The sequence below is a fragment of the Ictalurus punctatus genome, chromosome 2, assembly GCF_001660625.3.
Source record: "Ictalurus punctatus breed USDA103 chromosome 2, Coco_2.0, whole genome shotgun sequence".
Taxonomy (NCBI): domain Eukaryota; kingdom Metazoa; phylum Chordata; class Actinopteri; order Siluriformes; family Ictaluridae; genus Ictalurus; species Ictalurus punctatus.
This window is the reverse complement of record NC_030417.2, coordinates 31,939,808-31,958,483: the sequence shown is the minus strand read 5'-3', so window position 1 is coordinate 31,958,483 and position 18,676 is coordinate 31,939,808. Positions and strand designations below refer to the sequence as shown.

Genomic DNA, 18,676 nt, shown 5'->3' with positions numbered 1-18,676 from the left:
GGTGTGGGCCGGACTCCTAGCACTGAAATTCTTCTCCTTAGTTGAGACGTCACCATGTGCTAGACAATACAGCACTAGTCTCATATCAACCACTAGGGAGGAATATGGTCATGCCCCATGTTCAGGCAGGCTCAACTAACTCTCCTCTGGCAGGGGGGATGTTTTGTCAGTGAGTGCAATGTATTTTCCAGGCAACTGGACTGTGGGGGCAGACATCCTGTTGAGGAAGCCTCTGTTGGGCAACATCCTCTAACTTTGATTTTTATGCATGGAGTCAGACAGCTGAGTCCCATCTGCAGAACACGCATACCTTCCTGGGACCTTCTGTGGTCCGAGGAGGTTTGTCAAGCGCCCCATTTGAGCCCTTAGAATCAGCTTCAGAGAAGCTCTGACCCTAAATGTGGCTCTTTTGGCTGGCCCTGACATCTGTTGCCACTGCTGCCTTGACTTTGCCCCTGGATTAGCCAAGGGCTTCCTGTATCTTAGGCCAGATAATTCCTAAGTGCCTACATCTGTTTCCCAGATGGTAGTGTTGTAGGCTTTCTCCCTTTCTCCATTCCATATAACAGAATGGGGAAGATTGCACCTACTGTTTTCAGTGAAGGCTTCTTGTGCTTATGTCCACTGCTCCAACCAGTGGCATAAGTTAGAGCAGTTGCTGGTCAGCTTGGCAGTGACAGTAGAGGTGATGCTGCATCAAAGCAACTCATATCTATTTGGATAGTGGAAGCAACCTCTGTTGCTTATGAGATGTGCAATCTCGCTACGCCTCTGGCCAGATGGGCTCATTCCATTAGGGAGTCGCCTCCTCAAAGGCTTTATCTAAGGGGTACCCTTACAGAATGTGTGTACTGTGGCGGGGTGGTCTACGCTGCACACATTCATTCAGTATTACAGTTTGGCCTTATTGGCCAGCTTGTATATGGTTCACGGAGATAGTATGGTTGGCTCCTTCTACAATTAGGGTCTATGTAGCCGCCATTTCGGCCAGCCATGCCCCTATTGATGGAGCCTCTGTGACATACCAGTATGACATCATACTCAGTATTATGGAGTGGTTATACTGATTTGCACAGTGTGAAGCTCACACAACATTGAGTTCCATTTGAAAGTGGACGTCTGGGTTACAGAAGTAAGATGCAACAAGATGTTGCATAGCTTTGTCATAGCGGGGTATGCCTATAAATTGTGTTTGTGCTTCAGACAAAGAGAAGCTGAGGACGTGATTTACAGGTGCTGTTTTATAGTCACACGACGCGTGTTATTCCACATCACCTGACCACAGCAGGCCTATAAATAGGCATGAATTTACACAGACTTCAGATACCGGACACGCGCGAGTTCCGTCTCCCACAGCGTGAAGCTCATGCAATGTCTCGTTCCCTTCTCAGGGACCAGGGTTACATGAATAACCCAGACGATTTTTAGGTTAAAAACCTTGCTCTGCACAAATACAACTTTGAATGGCCTTCACAATTCATTTGGTATTCCAGCAGCTAATTTTTTCCTCTTCAGACACATTATTTTGGGTATTGGACAAGCAGCGTTAAAAGTCATTTTTTTAAGGTGTCTTAAGTAAGTGGTTTTCAAAGTGGGGGCCGCCGGGGGGGGGCCTCAACAATTTGGTGTGCCCATCCCGCAAACTAGTATGTTTTCTCTTTCTCACTCTCAGACAACCACACACACATACAATCAATTCCTAATGTAATGTAAAGATGTTAAAATTTAATTATTAATAATTAAAAAAAGGAGGATATCTTCAGAAGTCTGTATTTTTAATGTGTTTTAAAGACATCTTGCAAAAGGGGGGCCTCAGTCAACTGTTAATGCCATTTGGGGGGCCTTGCCCTGGAAAAGTTTGGGAATCTCTGTCTTAAGTGAAAGCTCAACCTCAAAAACACAAAATAACTGAAATTATCTGATTGCAGATGTGGCCGTGGGGGCACCAGGCACTGGTGAAGGGGGTGTGGTGTTCATCTATATGGGACAGAGTGATGGTTTGAAACCACAGTATGTGCAAGTCATCAAGAGCCCTTTCCAGTCTCTTGCATCAGCATTCGGTTTTAGCATAAGAGGAGGAACAGACATCGACAACAATGGATATCCAGGTTTCTATTCTTATCTTTCACCATAAATTTGTCTAAATAATAAGCTGATTTCGGGTTCCTCAAAATTAAATGATAACCATCCATTTCCTTCTCTTGTCTTGACTTCACATGTCAGTGTATTTTCAGCAAATTATGCTCCTGTAAGGAAACTTTTGTCTTAATCTAGTCCAGATTAGAGTCCAGTGTACCTCCTTATATTTTCCAATGCTATTCAACCATCAAGCTTGAGCATCACGACTAGAATCAGTCACTGTACTTTACTACAGTTGAGTCCTCTACTTAAGGTCAAATGCTTCAGAAGTCACACAAGTTCAAAATCACAGCTTAATGCAGCTTCCATGAAAAGCTTGTTTCCATCTGTCTTGTGGGAGATGGGTGATAGTTTGAGCAACTGGTGGAAAAGAGGCAAGCATTAGAATAGACCATGACCCTTAGCCGTGACTCTTGGGTTGGCAATGGACATGACAATGCTTTCTCACAGACAGCATCTTTGTCTCTGGAGTGCTATACCTGAGAGATGGCGAAGAGCCATCCATTAGACATACTTGTTTACTTATAAAAACAAACTAGGCTGAAGTTGTTTTGTTAAGATTTAACTGTTTTGTCTAGCTTTTCACTTTGGCTTTCTTTGCCCTGCAGATGTTATTGTTGGTGCATGGGGAGCAGATAAAGTGGCTGTATACAGGTAAGGGGGAAAAAATTAAATAAAAAAGCCAAAAAGGTTAGGACTATTTTTATGCACAGGCAAAGCATTAATTATCTGTATTAGTAATTATGCCATTACATTCTGTACATAGTCTCCCCATATCCATGGGGTTTCCCTCATGTACTTCAGTTTTCTCCTACCTCCAGAAAAACATGCAGCTAGGTGGATTGGCTGTGATAAATTGCCCCCAGGTGTGAGTTTTGTGTGTGTGTGTGTGTGTGTGTGTGTGTGTGTGTGTATGTGTGCTGCCCTGATATGGTCTGATATCCAGAGTGAATTCTCGCTCCTCACAGTGTTCCTGGGATAGACTCTATATTCTCCACAACCCTGACAAGGATAAAGTGGTTACTAAAGAAATTAATAAATAGTTACGTCATGGAAAGGTCCTCATAAGGAAAGTAAAACAAACATGTGTGTGTGTCTTTACCAGGTCAAAAGCTGTAGTGGGGACCAAAGCCCAGCTTTCCTTTCTACCTGATTTCCTACAGCCTGATGAAAAATTATGTCAGCTGCATGGCAATCCCATCTCCTGGTAAGGATTTAGTACATATTGAAATGGACATTTAGCCTCTCTGCATCTGAAGGGTTTTTTTTTTTTTTTTTTTTTTTTTTTTTTAACAGATTGTGTTGATATTGATGTAGAATGCTCCAAACATTTGCATATTGAACGTATTCTTTGCCAGCCATTTTGCCAGTCCATACCAGGAACCCATGTGCTGTCCTGTTCTAGCTCCCAGTCCATGTACCTAGCATATTCAGCATTTAGCTTTGCAGTTCTGTGTATCAAGAGTGGGAATAGAACAAAAAAAAAGTGTACTGTCTGCTTATGCATGAGGGATTAAACAGTCCCTCCAGGATTTAGTGATTTTGCGATCGCAGAACTTAACGCAAAATCAAAGAACCTCCGCAATATTCACAGGAGCTTACCAGTTTTCTGAATCACAGCAGATTTTCTCTAGATTTGGGCCAAGACACATCATGTGACATCATCAGAACATGTACTCAGCCAAAGCCCCCTTTGATTCATGTGCGTCGATCATGATCAGCTAAAAGATCTCATTTACTAACAAACATCACTGTGAAAAAAGACACTTTGAAAAAAGCTGCAGCAAAATCAAGCATTTTCTTCCGCAACAGTAAAAAAAAAAAAAAAAAAATCCTGTATGGACTGATTAATTGCTAACCACTCTGTACAGTGAGGGAAAGAAGTATTTGATCCCCTGCTGATTTTGTGTGTTTGCCCACTGACAAAGAAATGATCAGTCTATAAATTAATGGTAGATTTATTTGAACAGTGAGAGACAGAATAACAACAAGAAAATCCAGAAAAACGCATGTCAAAAATGTTATAAATTGATTTGCATTTTAATGAGGGAAATAAGTATTTGACCCCCTCTCAATCAGAAAGATTTCTGTCTCCCAGGTGTCTTTTATACAGGTAACGAGCTGAGATTAGGAGCACACTCTTAAAGGGAGTGCTCCTAGTCTCAGCTTGTTACCTGTATAAAAGACACCTGTCCACAGAAGCAATCAATCAATCAGATTCCAAACTCTCCACCATGGCCAAGACCAAAGAGCTCTCCAAGGATGTCAGGGACAAGACTGTAGACCTACACAAGTCTGGAATGGGCTACAGGACCATTGCCAAGCAGCTTGGTGAGAAGGTGACAACAGTTGGTGCGATTATTCGCAAATGGAAGAAACACAAAAGAACAGTCAGTCTCCCTCGGCCTGGGGCTCCATGCAAGATCTCACCTCATGGACTTGCAGTGATCATGAGAACAGTGAGGAACCACTGTTGCACGGGAGGATCGTATCAATGATCTCAAGGCAGCTGGGACCATAGTCACCAAGAAAACAATTGGTAACACACTACGACTGGGACTAGGACAGGAAATACACAAGGACTGAAATCCTGCAGTGCACGCAAGGTCCCCCTGCTCAAGAAAGCACATATACATGCCCGTCTGAAGTTTGCCAATGAACATTTGAATGATTCAGAGGACAACTGGGTGAAAGTGTTGTGGTCAGATGAGACCAAAATGGAGCTCTTTGGCATCAACTCAACTCGCTGTGTTCAGAGGAGAAGGAATGCTGCCTATGACTCCAAGAACACCATCCCCACCATCAAACATGGAGGTGGAAACATTATGCTTTGGGGGTGTTTTTCTGCTAAGGGGACAGGACAACTTCACCGCATCAAAGGGACGATGGACAGGGCCATGTATCGTCAAATCTTGAGTGAGAACCTCCTTCCCTCAGGCAGGGCATTGAAAATGGGTCGTGGATGGGAAATCCAGCATTACAATGACCCAAAACACACAGCCATGGCAACAAAGTAGTGGCTCAAGAAGAAGCACATTAAGGTCCTGGAGTGGCCTAGCCAGTCTCCAGACCTTAATCCCATAGAAAATCTGTGGAGGGAGCTGAAGATTCGAGTTGCCAAACGTCAGCCTCGAAACCTTAATGACTTGGAGAAGATCTGTAAAGAGGAGTGGGACAAAATCCCTCCTGAGATGTGTGCAAACCTGGTGGCCAACTACAAGAAAGATGTGACCTCTGTGATTGCCAACAAGGGTTTTGCCACCAAGTACTAAGTCATGTTTTGCAGAGGGGTCAAATACATATTTTCCTCATTAAAATGCAAATCAATTTATAACATTTTTGACATGCGTTTTTCTGGATTTTTTTGTTGTTATTCTGTCTCTTACTGTTCAAATAAATCTACCATTAAAATTATAGAATGATCATTTCTTTGTCAGTGGGCAAACGTACAAAATCAGCAGGGGATCAAATACTTTTTTCCCTCACTGTACATATATATTAGACAAGAGAGACAAAATGTATAACTCTGGTATTGTTAGGCTCATTTACATAATCAAAGTTGGAGAATATAATGATATAATAAGCCTTCCCAATCTGCCCATTGCAATTTTGTCTCGTTTTCTTCTTTCAGCTTTACTATCAGGCTGTGCATTAGTGTGTCTGGGTACAAAATACCAGAGGAGATTGGTAAGAATGTTTTGTTGTATTGTCCCGCTCCTGTAACTCTAGCTTCCTGCAGAATAAATTATAATACTAAGTTGAAAGCAGATGTGGCTAGTTAGGGATGAAATAAAACTCTTGATGACTGTAGGAGAAGTTCTGGTTACAGCACTAATAGAGTATCTTATATCATATTCAGTCATTTTTATTTACTGTAAGAAATTCACTGATCTTAATATTAGTACTGTTATAGCAGTATTAGCTTTAATGATACTGCTACCTGTCAATTGTCATAATACTTAAATATACAGTAACAGCTTGCTTTTCCATAATTCTACCTAGCCAAGCAACTAGTTAGTTTAATTATACTAAAAACTTTGCAGCAGATTTCACTACTGTATTCAGGTCTTATTCAATTTCATCGTAAATTGCCTCCCTCCAGTGTTGAATGCGGAGCTCCAGCTGGATAAACTGAAGTCAAATGTGGCAAGACGGACCTTCCTGCTGGAGTCTCAACAGCCATACAGCCATTTTCAGCTCACCGTTAGCAGAGATAAAGGAACATTTTGTAAGAACCTCACCGCATACTTACTGGTAGGTTTCTACCAACATATCCAATTGAATTCATGTGAGGTTTTTTCCAATCTAGTGATTTCATCTTGCTCATTGTGTTCAAATATTTTTGTGTCAGAAACTGTTTACAGATTACAAAGTTCAAGATTACAAAACATGTGACCCACTAAGTGTACCGAAGATATTAATTAGATTTTTTTTTGTATAGTGCAATAGACTTTGCTACAAAGCAGCTTCAAAGAAATATAGACATACATTTAGATTTTTAATGAACAATCCAGAATCGACAGTGGTAAGGAAAAACTCCCTGAGACGATTTGAGGGTGAAACCTTGAAAGGAACCAGGCTCTTGTAGCTGACACTGGATAGTGGGCTTATAAATTTTTAGCATATACTGTACAATTGTAGAAGAGCGAAGGCAAACAGTGTTATGTGTTGAGAGGATGTTCTAATGTTAAGTGAGCATATTGTGAATAGAGGTCCTAGGATGAGTATATGACAGTATTTATGATTACAGTAGCAGTTCTTAAAAGGTCAATTCTGCAGTATCCAGGTGTTCATTGGGACTAAATTAATATTGACCAACAGTAGGGTCCAAAAGTGTGAGACCACATAGAAAATCTTTCCTTTTTTCATTTAAAATTGGAAATACGCAGAAGTTTTTAGAATTTTTAAATATCTAAAACAAAGAAAGTAAATGTTCAATAACTTGAATATTTAATATTTTGTGATATTGACCATGTTAACTGCTTTGTACAAAAGGTCAGATTTTCCTCACGCCTAATCTCTTCTACTGAAGCATGTGTTTAGACAACACTCTTATGGATTTGATCAAAACTTTATGATCAAGTTTTAACTTGCAGTCCATTACAACTCGAGTGCACATTGTCATTAAAACAAAAAGGGGACATACCAAATACTAAGAAAATCATGCAAATATTTCAACTTTTCAATCAAGTTTCACTAGTGCTCTTAGAGTGTTTACCTAGACATTAAATATTCCTTGTTCTGGAAGAGTTCATCATATCTATATATACTGTATATTAGCAGGACATGTCAGTTTAGACAACAGAAATGTTTTGACAGCATTGCACTGCAAATTATTTTCATTTCCTGTGTCTGTTGCACTACCATACTGATAGTGCTGAGTACTTATAACACAGGATGTGGGGGTACAGTGATATCTGTGTTGCTAAAAACAATGTAGTCATTGACTTGTTTCTACAAGCTAAAGTCAGGAATGTACATACTGTAGCCTATGGTCCAAAAAGTCAGGAATCCAAAAGTCAAACATGATAGCCCATCCTTAAAACAACAGCAACAAAAAAATTCTCCAAAATTCTTCCTCTTCCTCCGAGACACGTAAAGCCAACTTCTGCTGCTCATGCTGCATCACAAGGCAGCATAACACACTCGGAGGAAGGTGCTATCTACCCTGTTCCACCTACATGCTCACACAGATGCCAATAATTGGCTAGTGCTTATGTGATTGACAGGGGAGACAGAGTAATTCCATCAGTATCACCCAGGGAGCATGGACAAAAAATTTTTCTCTTGAGTCCCAGCCATGGACATGGCATCATCTGGATTCAAACTCTTGATGATAGGTTAACTGCTTTTCTGTTCATTCTGTTCACTCAAGAGCTATTCCAGTTCATTCTTAACCCAGAGAGGTTTTAAGTGATATGATCAGCAACACATCTCTGCGACTGTGCATGATTGTATTATAATTAAAATGAGTTATAGTAAGGGCTTTATTCCATTGAAGATGTAACAGGAGTCTTCAAAACTTGTATTTCCATTGAATCTTGAAAGATTAGTTGGGCCTTGTGGAAAAGAAATGTGTTTATTTAAAAAGAAACCTTGTCACAATGAATTCATGAATAATGTCTATTTTGGTGTTCATTAGAACCTTAATATTTAAACCAGTCTGATTTGATTTGAGTCTTTCACATCAGCATACAGTCTCTTTATGTATCTCTTCTTTGTACAACTTTAGTCAGAGTTCAAGGACAAGCTGAGCCCTATCTTCATCTCACTGATCTATAGCCTAGCCAATACCCATGAAGCAATGTTACATGGACAAAATGTTGCAGTTGGCCAGGTAGGCAATATGAGTCTAACAGCAAAGAAATTTTCTTCTTACTTTAGTAACAATAAAAAATGTGCTATCTCTTACTTTTTATTTTTCTCTTGATGTATAAACATAGACACAGATTGTTCTTGACTGCGGTGATGATAACATCTGCATCCCTGATTTGAAGCTTTCAGCCAAGGCGTAAGTATTAGAGCCTCTTTTATATGAAAAAACTATTACTTTGTTTTTTGCCATAGTGGAAGTTATGCTTGTTTTATTCCTTCTATTCTACTCTGACAGGCGCACAGATCCTCTCCTTATTGGGGACGAGAACCCAGCTCTCCTGATCATCACTGCTGAGAATCATGGTGAAGGAGCGTATGAGACAGAACTGTATGTCCATCTTCCACCTCAAACACACTACCAGGGTGTGCTAATTAATGAGGAGGTGAGGACTGTTTCTCTCATGCTAAACTCGCATGCTTGAAATGCACTTATCTGTACATCAATGATTAAATATACTCACAGAGAAATGGCTTATTTAATTGTTATTTTGTTTTTGAGCTCCTGGAGACATGCCATATCTTCCACATTTTGTCAACTCAATACTAATGATTTTTGCTCATTTACTGTGAAATGCTTATAACTATCATTTTGACCTGCTGGCATATTTTAAAAATTGTCAAATTAAATAGATGCATAAGTTCTGTTTGGGGTTTTGGATTTTGAAACCAGTGTTTTATTGTTAATCCTGTTATCACTTGTGTTATAACAGCTATAAACAGTTGCTCCCTCAGCAAGCACTCTTTTTCTCTCTCTTTAAGTGAATAAGACAAAGTGAACAGTAGCTTTTCATATTACTGAGAAGCCACAAAGCCGTCCATCCTGAAGAATTTCTCTGTCAGAAAACTTAAAGGAAAAGCCTTACCTCTAACTGTTACAAATTACCAACACTGGAGACTCCTTCCATTAATGCTCATTAGATGGCTACAATTATGCATGTTTTTAGTCAAGCCAAAGTGGGCTGATCTCCTGTAAACATCCTATAAAACCTGTAAACACAGCAAACATGGTTATGTTCTGATATTTTGGCTCATTTTGCAGGGCTATAGTCATCTTCTTTGTGGTCCAAAGAAAGATAATGTCTCTGTCATCGTGGTGTGTGATCTGGGGAACCCAATGAAATCTAAACAGAAGGTGAAAACGGAGCTCTGCATGATGCTTACATGTTTACACATTAGATGCGCCCCCCCCCCCCCCCCAATCATTCCAGCATACACACACACACACTTCACTTAATGGACCTTTCTATCCCATGCTTTTGTGTCTCTTTGAACTCTATTGTAGATCATGGCTGGCCTGTACTTCAGCATGACAGGGCTGGAGGAGGTCGAGACCCATGTGTCCTTCCATTTACAAATTAAAAGGCAAGAACATTCTTTATTCAACATGTTGCTTGGAAGACCCTTCATATTAATTATCTTACTTCAAAGTAGTCTGTTAACTTGAAATTGAGTTGCTTATTAAATTTTCAAAGATTATAGCAACATTGTTTGAATGTTTGTTCTTGTTCACCTTCATTAATTGTTAGCAAGAACAGTCATAACCCAGACAGCAACGCAGTGGAAGTGAAGATCCAAGTTCAGGCTGTGGCTTTGCTTGAGATGCGGGGGTGAGTGAGCTTAGTTTTAACCTGTTGTTCCTCAAGTAAGATGGCAGAATTTTTGGTCTTTTTGTTGTTGTTGTTGTTATATATTCACAATACCTGCAAACCACCTAGCATTGTTGCTCAAGGTAGGATACTCACTGCACAAGTGCACTGCAAAAAATGGAATTTCAAGAATGTAAAAAAGCCTTTTCTGGGAAATTAGTCTTATTTTTTGTGTAAAAAGAAAAATAATCTTGTCAAGCATATTTTGTGTCACATAATGGAGGTTAAGATGGATGCAAGTGCAGATAACAGCTTTTATTAAAGAAAGGCAGGCAGATAAATTTAAATCATGAGCATTATATTTTTTCTATTTAATTGCAGAGTCTCCTCTCCTTACGAGTTCGTCATGCCAATTGCTGAATGGGAATCAAAAGATTTCATCAAGAATTTGGAGGATGTGGGCCCCGTTGTAGAGCATGTTTATGAGGTGTCACAGAACTTGCAGTACAATAACATTTTCCTTGTGGTAAATCTGTTCGGTTTTGCATGGCTGTTTATTGTCACCACCAAGAACTTCAAAACCATAAAATATAAAATACGGTATCTACGATCATTTATCATGTTCATGTGTCAATCCTGAGCTTGAGTTACTGTCTGTGTGATGTTTCACACATTTTCCCAATATCCAAAGTTTCCTCTGGGTTCTACAGTCTCTGCTCTCCTCACAAAAACATAATAGAAGGTAGATTGGCTAGGAGTGAATGAGTGTGTGAATGTCTGTGTGCATTGTGGCCTGTTTTAGACTGGCATCTCATCTGAATTGTATTCTCGCATTACGCCCATTGTTCTTGGGATATGTTCCAAATCCACCGAACACCAGACCAGGATTAAAGTGGTTACTGAAGATAAATGGATGAATTCATGTTCAAATGTTAACAAAATAGATTTAAGATGTGGTAGTAGCTTTGTAGTAAACATTCTATAGCAGTGACGCTGTGGTTGTCAGTTCAATACCAAGCACTGGCAGATTATCATTGTGCCATAAAGCCTCCTAACCCTTTACTGCTCCACGACTGCCATACAGGAAAAGGAAAAGAAGTTAGGAAAAGAAGTTCCAAGGGGCACGCTAAAGGTTTCTTTGTTTTGTCGCTTCCTTAATTGTTCTATGGAGAGCCCTACAGCAGAATATTTTAGGAAGAGTCCTCTCAGAAAAGCATGACTCTTCAGTGGGTCTTTGGATAGTAAAGATAGTCACTTATCTTCCTAATATAGAGGTGCAATTTAAACCCTTTCTCAGTCAATTGTAAGATTCTATATTGAACCTTTAGGAAAACTTCCAGAGTGACATTTACAGTACTACACTATAATTTTTTCACCAAGAGTTTAGAAACCCTATAGATTTGTCACGTTCTACTGTGAACCTTTTTCAATGCAACAAAGGTTGCATAAAGTAGCAAGTGGTAGCTTAGTGGGTAAGTCAGTGCACTTCTGATCTGAAGGTCATTGCCAAGCTGGCACTGCTGGACCCTTGAGCATGGCCCTTAACCCTCAACTGCTCAGTTGTATAAATGAGATACTATAAGTTGCTCTGGAAGATTTGTCTGCCAAATGCCATAAATGTAAACTATAAAGCCACTGGGTGATTATATAGGCAAAATAGGTTGTTTCCACACATGGATTCTAACTATAATGGGTTTCAATCAACCACAAATTGTCAACATGTATCGGCTAGGACTTTGAGAAAACCATATTGAGGTGCAACTGTTTGACATCACATGTCAGTTTTTCACGTGCTTCTTTAAGAGAAGTGGTTCTACTTATGACTATTCATAAGTATTCATGACTATTCACAGCCCGCCTCTTCTCACCAGCAGACAATGCAAAGACAGAGAATGACATCAATATACATCCTACACCCAGTAAGACAGCATTACCACCACCATCACCCTCTCCCCATATCCCCACCCCCACCATATCTTCAACCACCCCGGTCATCACAATCATGACCAGCCAGGTGACACGATGGCTCATTAAGACCCAGATTAACAAGGTCAGAGGACCTGACAACATCAATCCAAGGGTGCTTAAAATGAGTGCAGAGCTGGCAGGAATGTTCCAGCATCTTTTTAACCTCTCCCTAAGGCTGAAGAAGATACCAAAGATCTGGAAGACATCCTGCATTGACCCTGTGCTCAAGAAAGGATGTCCCAGTGCTTTCAATGACTTCAGGACTGTCAGGACTTAACATCACATGTAATGAAGACCCTTGAAATGCTGGTTAAATTTGAATTTCCCCTATGGGGGATCAATATCTTATCTTATCTTATCTTATCTTATCTTATCTTATCTTATCTTATTCCTTAAGGAACCTTTCTATTCAGAATTGAAAGTCTGACTCCAGCTTCCTGCCTAGTTGAATGTGCTAAGAAAAAAAAAAAAGAAAAAAAAAGATTCTGCCTTTTGGATAAGTTAATGCTAAGTGTTGTTGATGTTGATATGTGCTAATTGTGTGTGTGTGTGTGTGTGTGTGTGTGTGTGTGTGTGTGAGTGAGTGTTTGTGGGTGTGTTATAGCTCTCAGGAATCGCACATGCCCAACTCCTTGTCTCATTATGATTTACTGTAGTTCATCTAATCAAGAATTTTACACATCTTCCTTTGTGCTGTCAGTTAAGGAATAAAGGGCCGAGTGCAGTCAATGCCAAACTGGTGCTCCATTTCCCAGTACAGCAGAATGGCTCTTATGTGCTCTATGTGTTCAGCAACGCTTCAGAGGAACTCCTGACATGCAACACAGACCCTTCCCAGATCGATCCATTTCAGGTGAGAGTGCCACCTACTGGCCATAGTCTTCAGTATATGGCTCACACATTTCCATTTAATGCAGATATTTTCTACTCATTATAATTTCAGGTTTATAATATAAATCCGTTTATAACTCAGTAGTAATATTTATGAAAGGTTTATATAGCTACGTTTGCATATTCTGACATACACATATTTATATTTTTTCCAATTTGTATCATACTTTATATGAATATTATATCTTGATATCCAAACATGTTTTACATTGGGGTGATATTGTCTTTTTTTTTTCTTTCTTCTTTTTTTTGAGAAACACAGAGTTTGTTGTTCTTATTTATAATTACAATGTAAATTTACACTGTAAATTACTGGAATATATAGTAATGAGTCCATTCCAGAGTGAAAAGCAATCACACCTGTGAAAAAAGTTCAGTACAATAGACAAATGGCATTGCTTTTCATTAGTGACATGGGGACAATGTGCCACAGTGAAAAGCAAAACTTTCATTATATTGCTCTTATGTTACTGTTTTTAGTTTAGTTTTGTTTGTTTTTTTTTTTTAATTAAATGCTGAATTTATGTCAGAAGTGTATGTGATCCTCATCACTGTCCAATTCTGTAATGCAATGAAGGTTTTGTTTCTCAGTGTAGTATGTTTTCGGCATATCACTATATATATATATATATATATATATATATATATATATATATATATATATATATATATATATATATTCCCTGTATGCTAGAACATCTGTAACATGTGCACAAAAATTCTGTAGGTTCTCAGTTTCTTGCTAATACTTTCCTGCACTCTTGTTCTTATCCATAGCTTGTGAGACCAGAGTTCATTAATACTACTGAGGCTCCTGTTCACCATTTTAACAAACGGGAGGTGGAGCTGCAGGAGCTGGAGGTACAGCAACAGCCTGTGCATCATCATAGAAGGACGGTGCATGTGGTAAGAACTTATTAATCTACATCAAACACATTGGGAACTAAAGGTTTGATTGAGATGTTTTCCAGATAAGTGCATAACCAGTGCATGAGTTTAAATGTTAGAAATCTTGAGAGGTAGATGACAAGTTTAGGAAGTCAACAGTATCCAAATAACCTTGTGCCTTGAGCAAGGCTCTTAACCCTCAACTGTTCAACTTGTAAGTTTTCACAACTTTGCGTTCTTGAATGACTATAGTAAGTGTATTTACAAATCCACACCATCAGAGGGGGCTATCATCTAAAATATCTAAATTCCAGCACCAGTAGCATACCAAACATTGTGGATTAAACTGTGGATGCCTTATATTTGTTTTTAAGGTTATATTGAGTGCTTATTTCCATGTTAATCTGGCTTGTAAATATATTGCAATTTTCTGTTCCTTTCAGGGGAGCCCATGTGATGCTTAAAAATGCATTACAGCTGCTATTTTAATGTGAAAAGAGTGCAACTAGAGTGAAAGAAGTACACAAGCCCTTAAGGACACGTGTTAAAGAAATTATAATAAACGGTATACTGTAAAAAGTAAACAGTAAAAAAAGAAATTGTCACTCTATTCAGATTTAAAATAATGTGTTTTCACATGTATCTAACTGCAGACTCAAGTGGGGTCAAATTGCAACCTGCAAACCAAACTTCATGTTTGTCAAAGACTCCTGTTGATCAAAGCCCCTATGTGGACATATTGTACAGTCTGGTACTGAAGAAACCCCTGATTTGGTAAATCCCATGGGTGGATTAAAGATTCCAACCAGGAAAAGCTCCAGACACCTGCTTCTGAGCAAAGCTTTATGTGAGGCAGAAACTCTTGTTGGGCAATGTACCATTATGGGCAAAAGCAAAAGCGTCCTTCTGCGTAAAGTCCCATGATAGGCTTTAGCCGGCTTCTGGGCAAAGCTCCAGCTGTGGCTAAAGCCTGCAAAGTCCAATGTGGAGCTTTCTGCTGGCTAAAGTCCTATCTGGAGCAGAAGCCCATTGTTTAGCATTGCCCCATGTTGCGTGCAAGGTCCTGATCGCCAAAATAAGCTCAGATTGGGCAAAAGCCCATACAGGGTAAAGTCTGCTGCTGAGCAAAGCTTATATGGGACAAAAGCCCCTGGTTGGGCAGAAGCCCATGCTTGGACAGGAGCCTCCCAATGGGCACAGCCTTATATTGGACAGAAGCCCCATATAGGCAAAATCTCATGTTAGGCAAAAGGTCATGGTTGACCAATTTTCCATGCTGGGCAAAGTCCCTGGGTGGGTAGACGGCTTTGACTGGAAGGAAGCCTCGGTTTGGGCAGAAGCCGCTGGTTGGGCAAAAGCCTCCCAAGTGTGTAAAGCCCCACACGTTTAAAAAAAAAAAAAAAAAAAAAAAAAAAAAAAAAACTAGACAAAAGTCTTAAAACATTTTAAAGGGTTTCAGGGAATACCAACAGTAAAACCCACAGAAGAGAGATTTGCAAGAATCCAACACAAACCGCAGGAGACCTGACAAAGTTTATACAGTCCCCTATTGGTTGAATATTGCAAGTTTGAATCCCTATGATGCCACAGTCATCACTGACCAGGAGCCCAAGAGAGCAAAATTGGGCTTGTTCTGTAGGTGGAGAGATAGAAACTCTCTTTCCACTGTCAATCACAGTTGCACTAGCCAATCATGGGTACATACAGTACTCTCTTTGATTTGTTAATTGTAATAATGAAGGAACATTTGTAAAACCTAAACTTACATTAAATGCAATTCTGAGAAGAGCAGGTAAACTATCGTATGTAGAATAATCGTATACCTTTATTAATAGTGAAGGTGAAAATTGCTTATGTAACATCCTGTAAGTAGCTACATTTTTTTGTCTCGGTTCAGAATTGCTCCATTGATCCGTGTGTGGTGTTCACCTGTGAGGCTCCAGCTCTACAGAGAGATGCCAGAGCCATAGTGAGAGTGATGGCACGTTTGTGGGTTGATAGTTTCTTACAGGTGAGAAAATTATAAGCAATTTCACATCATCTTCGGTTTCTATCTCGATTCAGGATTGTTGAATTCTCTGTTTTTTAAGAAAAGCTGTTCTGATGATAGTGCCAGCTGTAATTAAAATCACATGTTCAAATTAATGCACTTATTCTAATACATGTCTGGGCTGCTGATTATAGCTGATCAAGTTATTAAAAACAATAAATCTTTAATTGTAAATATACCTTCAAATGGATTAGTCATTAAATTTGTCTGGAATTACTCTTTCTCCTTCTCTACCTCTTCTTAATTTTCAGAGGCCTTATGTGAATTACGTCCTCTTGTCCACTGCTCACTATGAGGTAGTAAGCATGCTGTCCAAGGTCCAACCAAATGTCTTGCCTAGTGGACAAGCAGAGGTAAGCATTTTAAAGTCTCTATTCGTATTTTCAGTTAAGACAAACTGATTTCCCAATCATGGGACAAAGAATATTAGAAAACACCTGTGCTCTGTGTTAGACAAACACCAGTGTGGTTTGGAGGCATCCTGATGGCCAGGTGGACGTGCCACTGTCGTGGATTGTGATGGCCGTAATTGCTGGCCTCCTGCTCCTGGCTTTGCTGAGCATCATCTTCTGGAAGGTACATACATGATGTAAACACTAGAGGGCATCGTGTGATTGCTGTGATGCCACACAGTAATGACATATGGAGAGTAAACATTCGAACATCATATCCCTTTATAAATACGAATGTCCTACAGCTTGCACTGGTATCCTAAAGTATATCGCTTTAACAGGTGGGATTTTTCAAGCGCAACCGTCCACCAACTGATGATGACGGTGATGAGACCACTCATGAGCTGAAAGAAGAGCAATCAGAGTACGAAGATGTCTCACCAAAAGACCAGTCCTGAAAATTATTACAACAAATACAAAGTATATACCAAATTGTACATTTAAAATGTGTGTCCTGCTATTCAAACGTGTGTGAACACCTTCATTTTCTTATGTTTTATTTAAAAAAAAAAAAAAAAAAAAAAAAAAAAAAAGGCTTACCACAGTGTTGTTGAATTCTCAATTCTGATTGGTCAAAATGTGTTAATTCAATTTCTATATAAGTAGCTCTGACAGTAAACCTGACTTCAAGGCAAATTACAGTTTTATATCAGTGCACTCGTTCTAAAATGTTTTTATATTGATAACTTACATGTGTGCATGTACTGTATGGTGGACACTTTACATAAACAGACATAAACAGAAAAATATGTGTAACCGTTATGTAATTGTTGCTATATTGATATTGTCTGTGAGTGTCATGAAATATCTGAGAAAGACTAGAAACTAAGTTCCCCACCAGCCACTATACTTTGTCACATATCCTAATTCACCTGTTTCACGTTTAACTCATTAGCACTGTGCCTATATATAACCACGTTCAGCACTGCATAGTTGTGTTTCGGTGTTTGTGCTGTCTTCATGTATTATGTTATGCTTGTGGTTGGTTTCATGTAGCCTACATCTTGTTTGATACTTCATTAAATGTTTCACTGAGCTTCTGTCTTTGCATCCGCCTCTAATTCCAAATTGTGACAGAACACAAGACAGAGTAAATGGATGCAGCAGATTATTTTGAAAGGGAAAACCCACAGTGGGAGAAGGAAGGGAGATGCTCCATGATCAAGGCTAATCAGGAATGGCTCGACGTGATGTATTCCTTCAGGATGTATATCCAGAAGGATCCTTCCAGCCAGGAGGAAAACATTTCCCACCCTCCCTGCCCCATTAAGCATTAAGGATGTCGATCTGCCTCGACCCCACAGTGTGGCTCTTGTTCAAGGGGTAGGTTCTGTCATGTAATCCTAGAAGGACTAGAAACTACGTTTCCCATCAGCCACAGCACTCTCTCACACATTCTGTCTCTCTCAGATTTTTTCTCTCAGATTCTCTCTCTCTCAGATTTTTTTCTCTCTCACACATTCTCTCTCAGATTTTTTCTCTCTCTCTCAGATTTCCTCTCTCACATTATCTCTCTCTCTCACTCAGATTTTCTCTCTCTCACATTCTCTCTCTCACACACACACATTCTAAGATTTTGTCTCTCACATTCACTCTCAGATTTTCTCTCTCAGATTTTTTTCTCTCTCACACATTCTCTCTCTCAGATTTTCTCTCTCAGATTCTCTCTCTCTCTCTGATTTTCTCTCTCTATCTCTCAGATTTATTCTCTCTCTGATTTTTTTCTCTCTCACAGATTTTCTCTCTCAGATTTTCTCTCTCTCTCTCTCTCTCTCTCTCTCTCTGATTTTCTCTCTCACATTCTCTCTCTCAGATTTTTTCTCTCAGATTTTCTCTCACACATTCTCTCTCTCTCTCTCTCACATTCTCTCTCTCTCATATTCTCTCTCACACACACAGAGCACTGTAAGGTTGTCTTGCGTTGTTTGTTCTGTCCTCATATACCACGTTACGCTCGTGCTTGTTTTCATGTCAGTCTTGTGTGGAGATTTGTTTGATACTTTTATTAAACGTTTCACTGATTCTGCATTTGCACCCGCGTCTAATTCCGAATCGTGACAGCGAGGAGATGTTTAGTTAGTATTTGAGTCTGGAGTCAGAGGCAAAACTAGTAGGCTACATGTGGGCAGATTGATGTGGTATAACAGGAATGAAACACTTCAGGATGTGCTGTTACTGGAAAATAATCAACTTCAGAATGGTAACAGTAACTCTCACAGAATGACATGTAAATAAAATAATATAAAATTTTCCAAGTATTTGTATTTAAAGCTGTATTAACCCTTAAAACCACCTGTCATGTGGGTCAGATTCACTTCACTGTAGCA

General features: G+C 39.4%; 1 protein-coding gene across 3 annotated transcripts in view; it reads left to right on the top strand.

Annotated features, from left to right (window-relative positions):
* The window catches only part of itga2b (integrin, alpha 2b), a 28,982-nt gene extending 11,597 nt beyond the window's left edge, over positions 1-17,385 (top strand). For all 3 annotated transcript variants that reach the window (XM_017456572.3, XM_017456562.3, XM_047162582.2), the window contains exons 13-30: positions 1,929-2,108; positions 2,748-2,793; positions 3,245-3,346; positions 5,771-5,826; positions 6,242-6,393; positions 8,372-8,476; positions 8,583-8,650; positions 8,750-8,897; positions 9,554-9,646; positions 9,797-9,876; positions 10,041-10,121; positions 10,482-10,587; positions 12,769-12,921; positions 13,737-13,865; positions 15,745-15,858; positions 16,149-16,250; positions 16,351-16,473; positions 16,631-17,385. In XM_017456572.3, the coding sequence (XP_017312061.1) occupies positions 1,929-2,108; positions 2,748-2,793; positions 3,245-3,346; positions 5,771-5,826; positions 6,242-6,393; positions 8,372-8,476; positions 8,583-8,650; positions 8,750-8,897; positions 9,554-9,646; positions 9,797-9,876; positions 10,041-10,121; positions 10,482-10,587; positions 12,769-12,921; positions 13,737-13,865; positions 15,745-15,858; positions 16,149-16,250; positions 16,351-16,473; positions 16,631-16,747 (1,955 nt within the window). In that variant the 3' untranslated portion in view covers positions 16,748-17,385. The remainder of the gene's footprint in view (positions 1-1,928; positions 2,109-2,747; positions 2,794-3,244; positions 3,347-5,770; positions 5,827-6,241; positions 6,394-8,371; positions 8,477-8,582; positions 8,651-8,749; positions 8,898-9,553; positions 9,647-9,796; positions 9,877-10,040; positions 10,122-10,481; positions 10,588-12,768; positions 12,922-13,736; positions 13,866-15,744; positions 15,859-16,148; positions 16,251-16,350; positions 16,474-16,630) is intronic.
* The last annotated feature ends 1,291 nt before the right edge of the window (positions 17,386-18,676 follow it).